At 42.4% G+C, this 21,463-nt stretch overlaps 1 protein-coding gene across 4 annotated transcripts in view; it reads left to right on the top strand.

Moving 5' to 3' along the window:
- The window catches only part of BTBD10 (BTB domain containing 10), a 134,211-nt gene that overhangs the window by 24,293 nt on the left and 88,455 nt on the right, over positions 1 to 21,463 (top strand). The window contains exons 1-2 of one of the 4 annotated variants that reach the window (XM_085648210.1): positions 4,331 to 4,553; positions 14,577 to 14,773. In XM_085648210.1, the coding sequence (XP_085504336.1) occupies positions 4,429 to 4,553; positions 14,577 to 14,773 (322 nt within the window). In that variant the 5' untranslated portion in view covers positions 4,331 to 4,428. Of the gene's footprint in view, positions 1 to 4,330; positions 4,554 to 14,576; positions 14,792 to 21,463 lie in introns of those variants that run through there. The other 3 variants (XM_085648209.1, XM_085648212.1, XM_085648211.1) reach the window with 3 other exon arrangements.

The following is a 21,463-nucleotide window of genomic DNA, read 5'->3' as shown; positions in this document are numbered from 1 at the left end:
GTTGTTTTTGTATAAGATTAAAGCTTTCCAAAGAGAATCTGGTACCGTAGTACCCAAGCCATCCACCAAGATATAAAAATCCTCAAGACTTATTATGTTTGTGTCATGAGGGATACCCTTAGCAATAATGTTGATATTTTTATCGGGGAACTTGGCATATGAAAATGGGGCAGAGGCCCTGTAGAGGTCTAAAAGAATGTCTAACATGTTGGAGGTGAGATTGTTACTTGAGTTAACCATTATTCTGCATTTTGGGTGAGTTTATGGGGGAAATATTTCACTTTTAAATAATTGCTGTTCTCCAGATCTGTGCTTTAAGGTGCATCTATATAGTTCATTGACCAATTGATTATTTATTCAGAAAGATCATTCCTTAATAAGAATGGGTCTTAAGCATACAGGGATGCCTTGTTTCGTAATCACCAATATGGTGATCAATATGGTGTCAAAACATTGCAGTAAGGGAACTGAAGCACCAGATTGTCACCGAGCCTGTGGTGGCCAAAGAGTCTGGTCATTCAGTAGTATCTGAAATGCACATAGAATGTGGTCATGTTAGCTACAGGAGTATGGCCATGGCAAAGTTAAGTAATCTGAGGTTAATGACCAGCCACACTGTCTTCCACCATTCTTCCCTGTTGCTGGTGCAGACATGCACAAACTTGCTTGCCTTCGTTTTATCAGGAACATGGATACACATCCGTCTTGCTTAAGATTTTGTTTCAGTTTGTGTAATTGCATATGTCACTCCTCCCTTAGTTCAGTGGGAGTCAGTCAAAATAACCTGGATGTAATAAATATTCTGAAGTAGACATTCTTTGTTCAAATATACCTGCAGTTAGTATGTACATTTCTTTCCTCTACCTGCTATATATCTTGTAGTGTCCTTGGTTACTACTAAATATGTATCTATGTATACTAATAATACTTTCTAAGATACTTGAGTTGAATTATTCATTGACAAAGATGTCTTGGTTTGTTTTTGGGAATATATGTTTTAAGACCTCTGGGAATATCTGTCAACTTGAAGATGCATTACAAATCCTTTGTCATCATGTCCATGTTGGAGGCTGGTATTCCCGCCACCCATCATTTGCTGCTAGCAGAAATATTATGTCCGATTGAGCTATCCCCTGCTGGATGCGGTGTTTGTGAGGCAGGGTGGATGTTTGTGCAGATTCTGGTCCATAGCAGCCTTGAAGGAATACAACCATACATTTGGTGATTCTTTTAATGAGATTGGGATTTTCTGTGTTCTAAATGCTCTGAATTTAGTCTTATTGAGCTGCATACTTCTGCCATCATCCAAACTGTAATGAATTATGTTTTCCGCAAGGAATGGATTTGCAGAAAAGACCAGTTTAGCTTAAATACATCTGCATATACCATCCATGATTTAATGTCTTGGCAGAAATACTAATTGATTTGTGAAGGAATGCATTCGATTGGTACTAGCCAGAGCATTGAGTTAGATTGAATCTATTCTGAAAGTGGTGTGTCAAGGAGTATAAAATGGCAAGCACTTTCCTTGCTGATCAGGGGGCGTGACCTAGTCTTAAAATGACTTCTCCTTGTCTCCAAAGAGTGTAATTGTCCACATCAAGCAGGTTCTGGGCAAGGTAGCTTGCACACAAGCAAACTAAAAATGTCAGGCATATCCACAGAATGAGTTAAGACTATAAGGTTCTAAGAGGAAAGATGGTTGAGTTTCAGGAATTCCTGTATAGTCTGCAATTTTTTTTTAATTTATTTATTTGGTGTTTTCTATAGCGCGAACATGACCCTGCGTAGGGTATCGGAGCGCTTTACATTTGCATTTCCAAAACCATTTACGTTACCAAGTCCTCAGTTATTGTACAATGATTAGAACTAGTCATTAAGCTTAATATACATATATACAAGCCCACAAAGAGTTAATGTACGTCAAGAGGTAGCAAGAATACGATCATGACAGGTCCGTTATTGTACAATGATTAGAACTAGACATTGAGCTTAATATACATATATACAAGCCCACAAAGGGTTAATGTTTGACAAGAGGTAGCAAGAATACAATCCCGACCGGTCCAGAGACGATACCTAGACTGTTGAGATTATGGGAGATATTTCCTCATATAGAAAGATTTTGCTTCCTTTTTGAATGCCGCGATGGATGGGGTTCTTCTAATGTTAGGAGGGAGAGCGTTCCAGATTCTAGGAGCTGCACCGGAGAACGCTCGGTCATAAGTTCTTTTCTTACAAAAGCGAGCCGGTTTCAATAATAGGTTTGCATGGCTCCTGGAGAACCGGCACCCTCCTGATAGTTTCTGGGCTAGGTACCCTGGTGTTTTGTAATGTATCGCTTTGTGAGTAAAACATGCCAACTTGAATTGAACTCTTGATTCGGAGGACAACCAGTTGAGTGCTTTCAAATGAGGGGAGATATGGTCGAATATTTTGGATCCAGATATTAGTCTTGTAGCTGCCTTGAGACAAGCTTTCAGTGGGGCTGTTGAGATCTTGGGGAGACCGGCCAGAGTTGTGCATCCATACTCTATCCTTGATATGACCAATGCCTGAACTGCTGTTTTGAGATCTGTCTTATTTAAGAATGGTTTTAGTTTTTTGAGGTAGCTTTAATGGAACCGTGCATTTTTTTTACCATCGTGTTAATATGTGCTAACATGTTAAAATTTTGATCCAGTATAATTCCCAAGGATTTAGTAGAGTCAACAATCTTCGGAGTACACTTTAAAGCCGTGATTAGGTTGTTCCATTCTAATCTATTCGATGTGCTTTTCTGGGGCGTATTCAGTAGAAATTCGGTTTTATGAGGGTTAAGCTTCAGGTGGTTGGTGGTTAGCCATTGGATGGTTCTCATTAGTGCCTGGTTCATGCTACCTATCTCTTCTGTCGATGTGACTTTGATGTACAGCTGAGTGTCATCTGCGTACATGTGGAAAGAGATGTTTGCTTTTTGTAATGTTTCCGTGAGTGGTTCTACGTACAGATTAAATAACGCCAGGGATAGTGTTGACCCTTGCAGAACTCCGATTGTATTTCTGGTTGAACCTGACAATACTTGGTTGACTATGAATTTTTGCGATCTGTTCAATGGCTTGTTTGTATATACGTATAGTAAGAGAATCACAGAATGTATCTGAAACCTGGTTACTTGTATTAGAAAATGGAGCGTTGTGTGCCCCGGCAAATTAATGAAGTCATGGTAAAGCAGAAGCATTGGCAGACACACTAGTACTGGAAGCCAGCTCAGGGTTTCATGCATTTTGAGATCTAGACACCTGTTGATGAAGCAATCTAGACTAAGGATTAAATGTGGATAAGAAGTGACCCTCTGCTTTTAGTGTACTTCGAAATTCTCTCTGTACAACCATCTTCTTATCTTTTGTCATGAAAGTAGATGTTACAGTGTGTTTACTTTGTTTCCCTTGATTGGAGCTTAAAACCTTCCTTCTTCTGTTCTATGAGCGTACATCACGTATGGAAAGCATCAATACCTTCCCTGGCCAATGTTCTGTTGAGCGGCACGCTGTCTTCTACATTGGCGTCTCTGGAGACTTGTTACATTACATGAAGCTCGACTTTCCCCTCCTTTCACCTCATTACCACTGTATTTCATATGACTGGTACGTTCTCTAATATTGGTGCTTTGGCTTCTTTCGTGAAGGACTTTTAATAGACAGTTATTTGAGTTTTTAAACTATAACCGTGGTCTCCATGGTGAAAGAGGGGATCAGAAGGATTATTTTAAATGCCATTTTTTCAAATAAGTTACCTTTTTAATGTTTTGTTTTTTAAGAAATTAGTTATTAACCTTGTTAATGTTAATCTAAAATAATGTTGCCTCAGTCTAGATTTGAGAGCCTGTAATGTCTGACATTCATGAGTGCGCCAGTGCAGCAGGCTCCAGCGTGGTTGTAGGTGATGTGGCGTATTTCAAGCGGGGCTTACTTCTGCACGCTATAAGTGTGTACAGTAAGTATGGGGTCGTCAGAGGCTGCTTGCAGCCTGTCCGTCCTCCTCGGTGCTTTATCGTAGCCTGCTGAAGCCTAACAAGATTGTGGGATTGGAAACCGCGTCACAGGAGCGCTTTGGCAGTGATCCAGAAAGCTTTCTGCACTCCTCCCCCACACCCTTTTTCTTGTCATTTGAAGTATCCAATGGTAGCTTTCAGATGGGCAAGTAGCTCGCATAAATGCATCTGGCAGACGTCAGCCTCGCACTACCCACATCTGAGTCAGTGATTGGGAGCAGGCGTTTTGAATGACTCTAAGGCTGCGTCTCTCCCACATTAAGTGACCTTTAATGGAAGCAGCACAGTTACTACACTTCACGGAGGAAACAAAGAAACGAGTGAATGAGGTTGGCTAATGCAGCGAAATACTAGGACGGTGACGAAGATGGCAAGCACGCCGAACTTCACAAGTGATGCCCAGGGATGCTGAGCTGGTTTCCAAAGCTTCCTTATTTGTCGGAGCACGTTTCCTTTGTACTCCCATTCCCAGGCTGTTTTCATGCCTTTGTCTTTGTGCCCTGTCATGTGCAGGGGGAAGGTGCGTACTCATTAATAATTCATAGACATCTGTGAGCAGCACAAAACGACTAGGAGCTGGATTGTGTATTTTGGACGGCCACTTTTCTATTTCTCGTCAAATAAGCCCTTCCTGGCAACTATGCAGTACAAGTCGTCATTCTTTATTCTTCAAAAATGGATAGATTTTATTTCCGTTTTCCTGTTTAATATTAGACAAAGGATTATCTGTAACTTGGAGTGCCAATGCAACCATATTAGAACGACTCACGAATTCTGAAGAATTAAATGTTTACTTGGTTGGTTTTAAATGATTTGACTTATTTTATTTGTAGCAAATTGTAATCTTGCAGCGCTCATAATGACTGTGTTTTGGTGTTTTCTGTGACATGAGATAGGAACAGACATCGATTCTAAGGTAATCTGATTTTGTGGTTCATTCTTTGTTTGACCCTATACTTGGGTAATTGCACAGTTACTTTACTTTAGTGAACACTTAATAGCATTGCTTAATTTGTGCTGGTGGTCCTTTCATCGGACTTTGATCCAGCGCAAGAAAGTGAAAAAACAAAAACGGGAAAGGAGGAAGAGAGAGAAGAGAAAAGTGACAAAGACCGAAAGAACGGATGAAAACGAACCCGCACGAGCGAGATAGAGGCATGGAATGTCTGGTGGTGTGTTAAAGAGGGTTGAAGTTGAATGGAGACTATGCGGGCTTGGTATTCCAAATCACGAACTTCGATAGCACAAGCCGTGGGCTTCTGGTCAATAATTTGTGCCCTGACAGTCTTTCTTTTGCAGATTAAGCTCTATGGATTTTTTTTTTTTATGTTGAAGTTTTGGTTATCTTATAAATGCCATTGGCTCATTATGCACTTTGCTAATACTTTTTTTTAGATGTTATTCGTCAGTAGCTTATTTTTCAAAACTTCTCCCAAAAATACCACCAGTTTTATTTTTAGCTACAAATGGTATTGGTAAGTTCTGTATATTTTCATCCATAAGAAGCCATTTGATCCCAATAAACATCTGTCTACGGATTCCATCAACAGAAATAACTTGCACAACAGTCTGGTCAAAGACCTTTTAGTGTATTTTCAGAGCTGTGAGTTGCTAAGCCACCGTGGTCCCTGCTGCTACCTCCTTTGCTGTGATAGCATTACATGTGCCATTATTGATGCCTTCTCCTTGGATATTTACAAGCAGACAATCTAGTTTAAGATAAACGTGTTGTGTTACTTAATGTTCCCCTTGATCAGCAATAGGGACAATCAAATTACGGTTGACTAGGAACCTGCGCGAGTGTGAAAACAATGTCATGGTTGGTTCTTAGTGAAAATGAAGATCTCTAGACTTGTAGGGGGTCAACTACAGTGTCGGAATTGCAACCTGTTATAGAGATGTAGACCATTTGGGTAACTGATATACTCCGTTTTTAGCACCCACTCAAGATATCTTTCTTGTCTGGTTAGCTTTGCTGAACTGTACTTGTTAAAGGGGAGGAGCTCAGCACCATTCTCTTGGTAACCCAACTTTAAAGCGCTTATTACAGAAGTGTATGGATCAAGCGTACTTGAAGCTTCAAAAATATGTTGTCTGTTAGGGATAATTCGGCATGAATTCAGCTTTTTAGGAAACCTGGAATTATTCTGTTGGTGCTATATGCATGTGCCAGGATGCCATACTTTGGTGCATGGAATATTGCCCCCAAAACCGCCTATATGTTATTTTGAGGTGAATGGCTGCCACAGTTATGGTTATTGTGCTTCTACACTAATCCGCGTGCAGTGGTCACGGTTGACAAATGTTCAGTGTGGTGCTTAATGGAGGCATAGCCCTATTCCCTTTTTGTTGGGTGGTGGTTGCAGTTACACTCTGAAAATACATAATTTGTAATTATGTAAATACGCTGTGCCTAGACAAGTATGCATTGTAGCTACAACAACCCCTCCCTCCACCTTTTTCTCTCTCTTGGGAGCAACTGAAAGCAATGAACTCTAACCAAACCAAAAAAAGAAAACATAAACCTGCCTGAAGAATTGTATTGTGAACGTACTTTGTGGTTTTATTTGGCAGAAATCGCTGGGAAGTACATCTGTATGCTTCTATTTTTCGTCTGCATTTGTTTTGTGGTTTCAATCAACCCAGGATGTCTGTTCTTTCTTGTGAAGTTGAGTGATTTGAAGCAGTGCTATGTACGTAGTTATAGATTCTAATGACTATACCAGTGTACGTTGTCTTAGTGTTTTTGTGTATCCCACCTTTTCAAACGACATTGTAACAGTGTTTAGGATTTATAGCACAATGACAGGGTGGTCCGAAATGAGGGCTGTCCTTTTGGAAATTATTTCTCAAGACTGCCTCAATTTGTTTATTACTCTAGTTTAACAATGCTGGTAGTATCCCTAATCTCCTTATATGTATTTATAAAGACTAGAACAGTGGCTCCTAACCTTTTGACCTCTATGGACCTCCCACTTACTAATTATTAGAATCTGGGGACCCGCACTGACTCATTGTTGGAATCCAGGGACCAACCCCCTATTGAATCATTACCAGAAGCCGGGGACCCCAACATTTTAGATGATTTGAACTATAAAAATACAGAAACAAGCTTTCCTCAAACAATTGAATATTTTATTTAATTCACAAACATTAAAAAATCTAATTTCAATAGTAAGGTTGAAGCTTTTCTAAATTTAATTGAGGCCACTTGTCGTTCATCCTATATTCTGTTAGTTGCACTAGCACTGCTCCCAGAAATGAGTCGGAGATTACTAATTTGATTACGAGCCGCCAATTTCAAACTCCTTCAAATTTACAGAACGGTTTAAAATGTTAAATTGTACATTTTGCTCCTTTAATTGTATACATGTTATCAATCTAATATTATTGAATTTTCTAAGCAGTCACAGACCCACTGAGCAGGTTTTTCAGACCCCCAGGGGTCCCTGGACTACAGGTTAAGAATCACTGTACTAGAATGTTCTTATTAATTTGCTTCCTATCAGCGAGTGCTAGGCAGCATTTCTGTATTGCATCAAGAATGTGTCCTTGGGGGTTGGGCTTTCAACTTAACCACAAATGTGTTAAGTAGACCGAGAGTACTGATTATTGTTTTTCTAATAAATATGCCAGTGTGCCTAGTTATCTTCAACTCTTTGCTCATGTGTGGTGTTTATGTACAAAAACACCACCACATTATCTGGCTTTGGGAGGTCTCTCTGAAGGTCCTAAAAGACGGGTGCAATCTTGTTCCTTCCCTCTTCTCAGTTGTGTGTAGAGTGCTGCCATGCATTGTTAGATACTTAACAAGCGAGAGCGCGTCCAGTCTCCTAAGCGAGAACGCACATTTTTTAAGTCGGTTGGACTGTCATGATGAGACCCCTGAGGAAGGGCCGCCAATCACCCGAAATGCATTTGGTTTAAAATATTTTACAGTCTAAACCAGTGGTTCCCAAACTCTTGACTCCTGAGGACCCCCATTGAATCACTACTGGAGTCCGGGGACCCCCAAGCAATTTTTACAATTTAAATGTCAAAAAATTAAAACAGGCCGGCTTTAGTGCTGGTGGCGCCCTGTGCGACAATGTTTGTTGGCGCCCCCCCAATGACCACCTCCACCAGGGAGTCTCTCACTAGCACCCTTTAACAGTGACCAAGTCTCCATAACCCCACTCTCTCAGATGCATTGAATTAGTTATATAGGGCCACTCATACCAGTGCAGGGTGTTCGAGCACTTTGCATCACACACACATTACACAGAGACAATCAATCATACGTGTGTAAATCAGTGTATAGGAAATGTTACATAAGCCAAAAGACTAAAAGTGTAGGAGTCACATGTCATCCATACTGGTAGGCAGTATAGTTTAAGAGTACTTGGTGTGGAGAAGCCCAAACTCAGAGTCGAAAAAGAAACTGCATAGTTGGGAGTTCTCTTTAATAATAAGAATCGATTTCTGCCAAATGAATCCTTTTTGCAACATTAATAAATTTTCTAATAATGTATTCTTTGCAGTGTGTATGCAGTTCTGGGATGAAAGTCAATAGCTCACTATTCTATATTAGGAATTTAAGTTATAAATTGCAAGTATCAAAAGGAGGTTTCTTTTGAAAGCAGTAACCTGCTGATCTGTACATACGCACTCTGTAATCACTTGGTACACGTTCTTTGCAGCAGGCATATTAACCCTCTGCACTAACTTCACATAAGTCAAAACCTCAACTATGCAAAATGCTGATCTGTCTCAGACGATAATTAATCACAGGAGTTATTGTGACATTTATGTGAGCCTGGTAATTGCCGGGGGAAAGAAGCTGCAGCAGGTGCTTCAAAAGCGCAATAAACGTTCAAGCACGGCGCCCCCAGAAAGGTGGCACCGGTGGCACCGCCCTAAAGCCGGCCCTGGCGCTCCATGCTTCTTAAAGTTATAAATTGCAAGTAATAAAAGGAGGTTTCTTTTGAAAGCAGTAACCTGCTGATCTGTACATACGCACTCTGTAATCACTTGGCACACGTTCTTTGCAGCAGGCATATTAACCCTCTGCACTAACTTCACAGAAGTCAAAACCTCAACTACACAAAATGCTGATCTCTCTCCAGGAAGATAATTAATCACAGGAGTTATCTTGACATTTATGTGAGGCCTGGTAATTGCCGGCGGAAAGAAACGCTGCAGCAGGTGCTTCTAATCTAAAAAGCATAATAAACTTTTAAACACGGACCCAGGAAGCCAGCGGCCGGTGCGGTGGCACCGGTCGCACCGCCCTAAAGCCCACTGGCCGCTGGCTTCCTGGGTCCGTGTTTGAAAGTTTTTTATGCTTTTTAGATTAGAAGCACCTGCTGCAGCGTTTCTTTCCGCCGGCAATTACCAGGCCTCACATAAATGTCGCGCAACACACATTGTACTCCCGTTGTGTGTGTCGGCCCTCAGCCCGGAATGAGACTTCACCCGAGCACTTCAGAGGTATTTAAAAGCCCATTTGCACGTTATTGATGCCTTACTGTTTCACCCCTTCTAAGAGCCCTGCGCAGCTGCGGGGCTCTTAGAAGGGGTGAAACAGTAAGGCCACAATAACGTGCAAATGGGCTTTTAAATACCTCTGAAGTGCTCGGGTGAAGTCTCATTCAGGGCTGAGGGCCGACACACACAACGGGAGTACAATGGGTGTTGCGCGACTGGTACACCCGGCCTACACACGACGACCTAATTCCCCTGGCCTTGCCCAACAGGTGTAAATGTAACATTTTTTAAATTAATTAATTTAATGATAAAGAAATAAACACTCACGTGCTCTAGTAGTGGTCCGAGGTGCCGGAATGCAGGTATTTAGCGAGGCGAAGCGGAGACAGGGCATTGGGCGGCAAAATGCTCCTGGGCTGGCTGCAGACGCGAGGGAAGACGCACTGCCGTGGGAGCGTGCGCGTCTATGAAAAAATAAGCCAATCACCCTTCAGCTTCCCCGGCCTAAGCTGAAATGGTGATTGGCCCGATTTTTTTTGGTCCCGCCGCCCCTGCGCTGTCATTCACAGTGCTTGTATGCTTAAATGCTTTGTAATATTTAAAAATAGCTGACTCGAAGGCACTCCAGTTCGCGGACCCCCTGGGAATGTGTCACGGACCCCTGGGGGTCCGCGGACCACAGTTTGGGAAACGCTGGTCTAAACTGCAACAATTACCAAGACGTAATTGGTATATAAGAATTTTCCAAATTAATGAATAAAAGGAGATAATGAATCAATCGATGAATTGGAATTAATTGGAAAGTATCTCTAATAAACTCTTTAAATCTAAAAAAGAAAACTGGACGGTTATCATGATAAGTGCTCCTGTCAGCCGGTCAGCGGTTTTTCCAAACCTGGCACCCCTGTAGCCATTATTTGTCCAGCGCTTTCAGACAGTGCTGTGACAGGGACGCACACTGATCAAACTAGTAAAATAGTGTCTATCATTGCAAATTTGAGTGAACAGTGGTATTGTTGAATACTTCACACCCCACATTGGATGGTATTCGCCAGAAACTTAGTCATTCAGACCTTACATAAGACATGAATTAGGTGATGTGATGATTTGTCATGTGCAGGGCATGAGGATTTAATGAAACTTAGTGAAAGATTCCTGCTTTATGGGGACTTAATAAAATAAGACGATACACCCCCACCTTTATGAATGAATGGAAAACCATTGCTGCCATTGCACATGCTGAGCTACCGCATATCGTATGCATTCAGTTCATCATGGAAAATAGGGTAGCACTTGTTCTTCAGGTATGATGAGGATTGCATAGTTTTGGCAAATTTTAAATCTATTTCACAGATGGATCAAACAAAGTATTTTAAACTCCCATAGTTGGTAGAACATGGCTACATTATTCTTTGATTACATAATTAAAGGTAATGTTAATTGGGAATTGCCCTGAAAAGTGTATATGCACCATGCTTGGCACACCCATATTTGCCCTGTAGCCATTGAGTGTGTGTTAGACCTTGCTTTTCCAGCGGGATTATCAATTTATGACCCTATGCACTTTACCACTGCTGATCAGTGCTATAGTGCATACACTTTCCCTGTAAATTGTATTTATGGATTGGTGATTCCATAATTGGCATATTTGATTCACTGTAAGTCCCTAGTACAGTGCACTGAGTGTGCCCAGGGCCTGTATATCAAATGCTGCTAGTGGGCCTGCAGCACTGATTGTGCCACACACACAAGCAGCCTTTCAAATGTAACTCAGACTTACCACTGCAATGTCTGTGCACAGTTTGGTACTGCTGTGTCGACCTGGCAAGTGCACCCACTTGCCAGGCCCTAACCTTCCCTTTCCTTACATGCGAGTCACCCCTAAGGTAGGTCCAAGGTACCCCTGTGGGCAGGGTGTGGTGTATGTGAAAGGTAGGACATTCCCTGATGTTTGTGGCATGTCCTGATAGTGAAAAACGAAATTGGCAGTATTTTCACTTTTTAAAGGCTATCTGTCCCTTAGGATAAAATGTAATTTTATTTATAGCAACTTATAAATATAACTTCCCATTGGGACAAGATAGTGTTCAGTTTGCCTGAACTCAGACTATAAAAATGCGTCTTTTAGTAAAGATGATTTTTATATTGTGTGTTTGAAAATACCAATTTTAGAAAGAGGGTATTTTCTTGCTTAACCTTCCTGTGTGCCTCTGTTGGTTTATGGATCGAATGTCTGGCTTTTGAACAACATGGGCTGGGGATGTGCATTCGCTCAGATGGCCACCCGAGGAGGGTGGGGTGGTGGTGTTTGATGTGTATCCTGCCTTTCCTGAATGAGTTGGGCTGAATAGACCTGGGCTGCATTTAGAGTAGGGGGGAGGAGATTTCCCTTGCACCTGAATAGGCCCAGTTTGCCTTGGACAAGACTGTCTCCACCTCCTGCCGGGAAGCTGGACGAGAGAGGATCAAACTGGTTTTGGCTGAGCACAGAGCCTCTCTGCACCAAGAGAACAAAGGAATTTGCTGAATAAATTGTGGGGCCCAGACCCCAGTATTTTAAATTACTGTTGAACTAAGGAACCTGCCAAGAAGAAGAACCGGGAAAGCTGGTGAAGGAGTACTGCCCCTGTGCTGTTGGGGTTGGCCTGAAGTGGTTGCTTCTGACTTGGGCTGGGAAAGGAGTGGACTGTGCATTCATCATCCTGCAGTTAGAGGTTTTTTCCTAGGTCTTGAAATAGAGCTTGCCTCTTGTTGGAAGTCTCAGGAACGGGAAAAGACTTCAAAGATCCCTTTTGGATGAGAAGACCTGGAAGAAACTGGAGAAGTACTGCCCCTTTGCTGTGTGCTGTCTGGGGTTGACCTGCAGTAGCAGTTTCTGACCAGGAGAAGAACTTAGTGTATTCTGCTTGAGAAAGTATCTCCAAGGGCTTGGAAGTGGATCTTGCACCTGTTCAAGAGGTCTCAAAAACAGCAAAGGCCTCACCATCCTTCTGGCAGCATCTTTGGAACTGCCGTTTTCAGTCGCTGCAGAAGAAAAGGGCATCCGACTCTGTCAGAGTCCGTCGCAGGATTCCGTGTCCTGAAGGCCCCGGAGAAGGCACCGCTGCACTTCGCACTGCATCCTTGGTCTCACCGATGCTGTCTTGACGATTGTCAACAAGATGTTGCTCGCACCGCGTCCTGTGGGCACTGCATTCTGCACCACCTCACTCCACCAGGCCTGGATGACAGACATTGTTGCTGCTCGACCGGAGCATCGACCAACTCCGTCGCCTGCACCGCAGCCTGCCAGCACCGAATCGAGCACCACCTCAGCCTGCACCGTAAGCCTTGGCCTTACCAATGCTTTCTGGACGATCGTCACCGAGCCGCAGCCGGCATCACTTCGTGAGGGCACCGCACCCTGCACCACTTCCATTTGTGCAAAGCAACCGCGACGGCTGCCCCTACCGGCTCGTACCATCGATTCGGCTGCAACGAGAAAGATACTGTTTTCGAGTCTGTCTTAGCTTTAGCTGACCCCGCACCGACGCAGTCAGCTGGAATTGTTACACTCGACATTGTCAGCATCGCTGTAGCCCCGGACGGAGCTACTGACTCAGAAGAACTGTGTTTTGTGGATATTTCTACAATTCTACGGTTATCTTGCAAAGTGACTATTTTTATTGTATTGTTTATTGGATTTTTGGCTTGTTTGGTTTAGATAAAGTTTTCCTTATTTTTCTAATCTGGTGTGGTGTTCATTTGTAGTGTTAGTGTATGCATGCACAAATGCTTCACACACTGCGATTAGCCTGTCTGCACGTGCCTAGCTACCAAGGGGGTGAGCAGTGTATCCTCCTTACCCCGACTAGGAAGAAGGGTTCCTACTTGGACAAAGGTGCAAACCATTGCCTACTAGAGACCCCCATTTCTAACAGTGTGCCAAAGCATAACATTTAGTACGGTTAGTGGTCATTCCGAGATGGAGGTTTGTGAATGGGAGAAATTCTCTTGGGGCCTGTTTTTTCTTCCTCGCGGTCTTTTCATCCAATGTCTTAGGCAAATCTGCACGGTGCATAGCAACTACATAAACTGTAACCAGAATGGTTAACTACGGTAGTTACCAGTTTGGCCAGATCTGCAGCCACTTTTGAAATAGTTGAATTCGTAAATTAGATTGTTCGCTTTCTATAGTTTTGATAACATTTTATGTTTTTGGTGTTTGACTATCAGTGCATTTGTTCTTTAAGGTGGCTTTTGTCTTTATTTGAGCGCAGTAAAAGTGCAAAACGTCTGCCGAGGCAGTGATTGGCTCGAGCTGTTTTTAGTGTGTCTTCACATAGTCGATTTTCTCCATTTATGTTCTTTCTATAAATAGCCATGAAACGGGAAGCCTCTTTTTCGCAATTGCATTCTCACACCCTTTCTCCTGTTCCCTATTAAATTACACATCAAGCTGTAACTATAATAGGACACCAAACTGCTCCCATTTCACAATTGTATCTTCCTGCATCTTCTCTCATTCTATGACAGAAACCTACCTCCTTTCCTGTAGATGAGCTCACTAAGTAACCTAAATGCATTAATTGTATGCTTCTGTGTCCACTGCTGAATTGGGACCTTGTACAAAACCCCCTTTCCTCTTAAACTGATGCCCACTACACATCATTAATTTTACGAACGAAGACCAGCATTTTGTTTCATAAAACTCTTTGGCCCACACATACATTTATATTCATTCTCAAAATCTTTAAAATTTTGTAAATCTTTGAACATTTTATCCAGTTTTTACCTGACTTATTTGTGGCAATTAGAATCTGTTCAAAATCAACTGTGCATGTGCCACACTAACAAACGCACCGACATATGGGAGACCTACATGTGCTACTTGTGCATGACCCTCCATTCCGACATATGTCATGGGAAATCGGGACTAAATTGCACACAAGTTTTGGGCTACATTGTGAGCCCGGAAGGTTGCAGAATTTGTGACTCTTGAGCACTGCCTTGGGCTTTTTTCAACCATGTAGTATCTTGTTTCAAGAAATGCTCTTTATATTCCATTACCAAGTTAATGCTGTATTTTGTTTTTCAGTTCCTCATCCTGTGGCAATAAGAACCGATCGGGCCACAACAAAATGAACGCGCATGGTGCCTGCGGTGGCCATGAGCGATCTAGAGACAGACGCCGATCCAGTGACAGGTCTCGTGATTCATCCCATGAAAGAGCCGAAAGTCAACTCACTCCATGCATCCGCAATGTTACATCGCCAACACGACAGCTTCAAAGTGGTATGCTCGAACTTTCAAGTTAGTATCTCTCTCCTATGGTAAATATACATGAATGACAAAAAAAACCCGTTTTTTTGTCTAGCTCATGTTACCGCACACCATTTTGTTCCTACATATTCAAGTCTTGCTGTCTCAAAGTGTTCATAGTGATCGGTTGTTCATATTAATGGAATGTTCCAACTTTTAGGTTTTATAACGTTGTTTGAAGTACATGATGACCTATCACAGAGATTAATGCAGACCGGGCACTCAAGAAATGGGAACGGACTATAAAGTGTGCGCTAGAGAAATCTTTGATTTGTCTTCTTATATTGTTTGTTGTGGTTTTAATCTACATTTTGATTTTCCTAAGCGTAGAATCGTGCAGTGGTATTAACAGTTAGTGATTGGTCGGTGGGGTGAGCATGGATCAACATTCCGCTCCCTCTTAGTAACAAGCCACTAAACCCAATCGGCTTATTAATAAAAAAGTGAATCGCTCCAAAACCCGACGATTCAATCTGGTTTGTGTCTCGTTAATCTGTTAGTGTACTTCATCTAATAAGGCTGCTGTTATATATCTTCACTATAGATGTCTCCTACCTGTGTGTGTGTGTGTGTGTGTGTGTGTGTGTACACACCCCCCCCCCCCAAAACCTCCCCCCCCCCCCCCCCCCACACCCTACTGGCAGTCGCCAGTAAGTAGTTAGTTAGGACCAGGTTTCCATAGGAAAAGCATTTATTGATGTGCTTATAACTTTGGCGTCGTTTGACGAATCTTTACGAAATTTTCCCCAAAAATTATTTTTTCAGATCAGCTCCTATCTTGAAAGTTTGGGGGTGATTCGTCAAGGGTGGTCCCAAAACGTGTTTTCTCCATAGGAAACTTTAGACAAGGCTGCAGGTCACACTGCTGAATGGAATTATGCCAAATTTGGCAGGGAGAAAGGTCTTGGTCCAGAAAGCATGCTTTTTTTAAATGGGGTAAAGCCATTCAGTAGTTTTTGGGAAATATCACATTTTACAGATATCGATATTTGAGAATTCTGACATCTGATTGCGTGAGGCGTTACAAGCACGAGCTTGTGGCTCATTGGTTGCGAACTGTTGAAACTAGGAAGTGTTGGCAGCCATTTTGTGATTCAGTCTGTCAGCTCGCATCTCTCCCTCGACAAGCCATCGGGTCCGTAGTTCTACCTCTGCAAGGCAACACTGAAAATATACCGCAGCTCTGTCTGTGCAAGATACCCCTTTAACGCTCCCTCTCCCCACATCACCAGCTCGCAGCTCTGCCAGTCGACTCGCAGCTCTGCGTCTGCGAGTTGTCGGGCCAGCAGCTCTACCTCTGAGAGCCAGCTTGTGGCTGCGTCTCTGCTAGCAGGCCCGTCGGCCCGTTGCTCTCCCTCTGCAAGTCAGCCCGTCTGCTCGCAGCTTGGGCCCGCAGCTCTACCTCTGCGAGCCAGCCCTTTAGCTCGTAGCTGTGTCTCTGCTAGCAGGCCAGTCGGCCCGTTGCTCTCCCTCTGTGAGTCAGACCACAGCTCTCCCTCTACGAGCCAGTACGCTGCTGTGCCTTTGCGAGCTGACGGTCCATAGCTCTCCCTATGTGAGCCGAGCCCATGGGTCACAGCTCTCCCTCTGCAAGCCTGCCCGACGGCCCGCAGGTCTCCCTCTGCTAGCCGGACCGCAGCTGCCACTCTGCAAGCAGATATTGGGAATATAAGCCGGCTCTAAAAAGAGCCCTTGTGTTGGAGCTACATGTAAGTGTGGATGCACAGCTTCAGGTTATTCAGAAAAACTTGGTTTCCCTGATTTGTCAGGTGTACTCCATCACTTCTGTAGATAGGAGCCATATCAAAACGTATGTTGTTGTTGTAGATCGACCACATTCTATGGTCTCTGAGGAATGCAGACACAGCTTTCTTGACATTCTTCCTAGATTTTTCAGTCTTATGACAAAATTGGTTTGACCATTTCCACTTCCGTCTTTGGCATATATTGGAATATACAAAGACAGTTTGAGGTAAAAGCAACATCAATTGTCCAAAGGTGTCCTTCATAAGCATTTCCAAACCCAAAAAAGGGAGAAAAATATGTTTTCTGGATGTTAAATTATGTTGTATTATTTGAAAAGTAACACTGAAACTTGTGAAATATATTACATTACATAACCGTTTTACAGTCTATTTTCTTTTATGTTGTGGAAAAGTTACAGAAAACAGTACTAATGACAAATAGAAGAATAGTAGTTCGATATTTAAAAAACCTCAGAAATTCACTGAAATAAACACTGGTATTAAGGGATGTTCTAGTTAGTTGGACATTTCACTCGTACAAAACCAGAGAAATTCCTCCGTTACAGTTAGTTCAGCTAACTATAACTCGCGCCCCCGCAATGCACTGCTGATTATGTCACATATTACATCATTCATGACATGGTCAGTGACTTCACTGATATCTCAAATGACCTCACTGATGACATCATCCACATGATAATCTGATGCACCTACTCATACCCTAATATAACCTTTGATACACCCGCTCTAAAATACAGACTAGCATTTTCGAAACCATACACACCAATACCAGTTAGTACATACCCACTCACTAATTCCAAGGTCTACACACACATCCACTCACTCACCCACACAGTCACTCAAAAATGCAGTCAACCATCAAAACAGCATAATCATATGCACTCCTATATCTACACAGGCACACACACCGCCATTCATCCATAGTTACTCACACACCTAGTCAGTCATGCAAAGAATCAATCCCACTCCCATTTACTCACGTATACAGTTATACACTCACCACCTTACTTATTGAAACCTATACTAACACATACTTACACTCTTATACAATAACTAATACAAGCACACACTGATCCATACAGCCACTCTCACAATCACTCACTCTCACATAGTCATTTATACACTCCAACACTCACATATACTGCCTTTCACATATGCAGTTACTCACACATGTACCACTGAGGCATCCATCCATCCATCCATCCATCCATCCATTCACTCACTCACCCATACAGCCCTTCACAGATGCACTCTTGAGCCCATGCACCCAGTGAATCATTCACTCACACATCTATGCACAGAATCACACCCCCACCCACCCACACGGACACTGAGGCACCCATACAGATACTCAGACAACCAATCAATAACCCATATAGATCCTCATTTAGCTACTCGCCAACCCATGCAACCGCTTACACACCAACTAGCAAACTAAACTGTGTGAATCTCTGTATCGGTCACTAACCCATGCATTCAGTAAGACGCATTTAATTACTCACTTATACAGTCAGTCACGCACCTACAAAATCATCCATCCAGACACTTATCTACCCACTTATTCTTCAATACACCTTGGCATATATATAAAACCTATTTAAACTTTATAGAAACAGTCCTTGGATTATGTCATCAGTGCCATCATATGAGATGTCATCAGTGATGTCACTGACCATGTCATGAATGATGTCATCAGCAGTGCATTGCGGGTGCGCGAGTTATAGTTAGCTCAACTAACTATAACTGCGACATTTCTCTGGTTTTTGTACCAGTGAAATGTCCAACTAATTAGAACATCCCTAAAACCTATGGTTTTTTCAGTGAATATATATTATAATCTGATCCCTTTCCTTCCTCCATCTTCTATTGATTGCTAAAAATGGCTCTGAAATCCTTGGTGCTGCATGCATGCGCATTAGTCATCATGCATGCACACACCTACGAAATAAGTTGGAGGCGCATCCTGGGGGCATTTATTTATTTATTTATTTGGCTGTCTCTGCACTGGATTGCTTATAGATTAATATGCTTTGAATAATGCCTAGTCCAATTGAATCGTTTGCTACTGAGAAGTGACTTGTTTATCCTTAATATCTCATATTGGACTGTAGTTAAACGTAGCTTCCCTTCCTTCATTCCGTACCCCCCTTCTGCCCTGTTTTCCTCTCCCTCCTTACTTCTAAATGTACCCTGCTTAACATGCTTCAGTGAGATTAACAGGCAGAGACGGCAAACCTGTACAGTAGATTAATTACTGTTGCTTTCCAATCTTGCCACAGTATGATGTGCACGCTGTAACATAGTGACATTTTTCAAATGCTAAAATATTATCTTGAAATGGAAAAATAAGAGTTGGTTTGAGGCCGTGCATTTTTCAAAGTATTGGTATTTAAATCGTAATTGAAAAAATATTGTAAATGACGTGAAGAAATAGGTCCTTTTATCTACCTCAGTTGTCTGGATACACGGATTATTTCTTAATCTTTTCAAAATCTTCAGGTTAACATTGCATATCTACCAGACTTTTCTCATGACCTTTTACTTGTAATGAAACTCTGGAAAATGTGCATCTGTTTCCTTAGTGTGTTTGTCAACATCTTTCAGTCCTCATCGAACAGATCTCAGTAATTTTTCTCACAGCCTTCTGAATTTTTTTTTTTTTGTGTGTTCAGCCTTGAAGACTATCTTTGTGTCTCTTCACGGATTGACATAATGAATAGATAGATTTACTGTAGATGCCCTGCTTCATGGTTTGGCCTGGTTGTATGTTTTTTTTTTTTGCACAAAGTGAAGTAAATTGTGATGCTAAGTGGTCCTACTTGGGAGACTTCTGAAGTTTTTCATCAACCTTTTTTGAACGGTTAGATCTGTGTGAAATGTTCCATGGTGGAATTGCATCTTCTGCATCCCCACAATCGTTGGTGTCCAGTCCTTCGCTAGTTTTACTGTCTGAGATTTCTTCAGCAGATAAGTTTAACAGTGAGAAATTGTTCTGGTTATTGAAATCTTTATTCACCACCATTTGCTTGGAACTCCTCTTCGAAGTTTCCATTGTATTGTGCTTTCTATGAAGCATCTTGTCCACCCATTGAAAGACCTGTATTTTCCATCAGCATAGATCCATTCCCACAGGAGTCGGTGGCTGGACTTAGGCGTTTTGGTGATTTCTTTAATGGTCAGTTGCCGAGGGGGGAGCTGACAACCTGCAATTAAGTCGGTTCTGCAATGAAGTACAACTTTTCTTGATGGTATCGCCTTACCCATCCTCTTCTTATCACATTTGACCTCTTCTTACTGGGGTGTGGGCGGGGTTTAGTTGGTTGGGACATGGCGGCATACCAGTTTTACCGTCTTCTCTTTCCAGACAGAACTTTAAAAACGTTGTACTAAGGTTTTCTGTCATCCCAGGCAGCACTTTTTAGGGCATATCTTCCTGTTTGGAAGTAGGCTGAGTAGGAGAAAGTCCCAATGGCAGCTGTAGGACGATGCGACCTGGCTAATGGCTCCAAGTCATCAAGCCTCTTAGGAAGAATAGTGGTGTAGCAGTGACGAAACTTCAGTTTTCTGCTGTTTCTCGTGCTGGTCTCTCTGATGGCAGACCTCCTCTCAAGCTCCTGGGTTTTATTTATTTAGGATTTTCCAAACTTTATATTTTGAAAGAAAATACAGCGTTGACCACCAATGAGAAAAAATGAAAGAACAAATGCTACCAATAACAAAGGACAGCTGAAAAGAGATAAAGAGATCCCTCCCCCCCCACCCCCCCCCACACACAAAAAAAGGAGCAGGGACCCGGTCCTCATGTCAAGTAGGATAAAGAAGCAAGCGCTATCTGGGCGGTAGTGTCTTGAGGGGACCCATTATCAGAGTTCCGCATCTGCGGTTAGCAGTCCTGTTGTATGCATGGCTTCTATGGTAGGATGATGTGGGAAATTGCGCCGTAGGGACTAGGTGCCAATCGACGATAACCATCACAGAGGAACTTCTAACCATAACTAGCATAACAATGAAGAGGGGGTAAGAGGGAGTGTGTGGGCAGTGGGAGAGCCGACAGGCAGGTGTAAGTAAAAGCTCTTTAGTAGCCACTTTCAGAATACTCTTGCGAAGCAAGCTATAAAATCCAAAGAGCTGAACTGGGTCACCTCCCATTCTCGCGCTGTGTATTCAGTGAAGGAAAGCAGACATGCTGAGAAGCTGATGTCTGCAGCGTCTGTTGGATCCAGGCAGAAGTAATTTCCTATTTGACCAGGCATAGAACTAGACATTCTTCCTAACCCTTAGAAGATGGTTACGAATGCTGACATGGTTGATAGTGCTCGGAGTCTGCCAGGGGACTCTGTCTCGCAGGACTGGTTTCCTTATGACATGACAGCACTGAAAAACAGGGAGTGCTGCACGACCCGCAGCTGCCAAACTGGTGACTATTAACTGATTCACTTGTTTTGTCGACACTGTTGTTGAAGCTCAGTCAGGGGTTGTATGATGGCCTATTTCTCTGAACGGGAGGGTTTGAAAATGTGGCTGTCTCAGTAGTGAGAAGAAGTCTAAATGAGGCTCCAAGCTCCATCATGGTGGTATAGTACTTAATATTTTGCTACTTTGGAATTACCTTTGCTTGACAACAGAATTCCTTTGTAACAACGTTTGTTATTAATTTTTGGGTACTTGTGCAATACCTTAGAGCATTGCGCTTTAAAAAACACACTTTACAATAAATTCTCTTAGACTATTAGTCTTATGTTAAATTGAATATCATCGTTGGATTCCAAAAAGGTGAGCAAAGACATTGCTAGAGAAGTCATTAGGTCCTGAGAATACTTGAATATTTTCACTGTAAATTCAGGCTGAAATGATTTGTACTGGCTGATCAGTTCTTTTTCCCTTCATGTATTTGCAT

The sequence above is a fragment of the Triturus cristatus genome, chromosome 3_2 (assembly GCF_964204655.1).
Source record: "Triturus cristatus chromosome 3_2, aTriCri1.1, whole genome shotgun sequence".
NCBI lineage: Eukaryota > Metazoa > Chordata > Amphibia > Caudata > Salamandridae > Triturus > Triturus cristatus.
The sequence above is the reverse complement of the archived record's forward strand: the minus strand, read 5'-3'. Positions and strand labels throughout refer to the sequence as shown.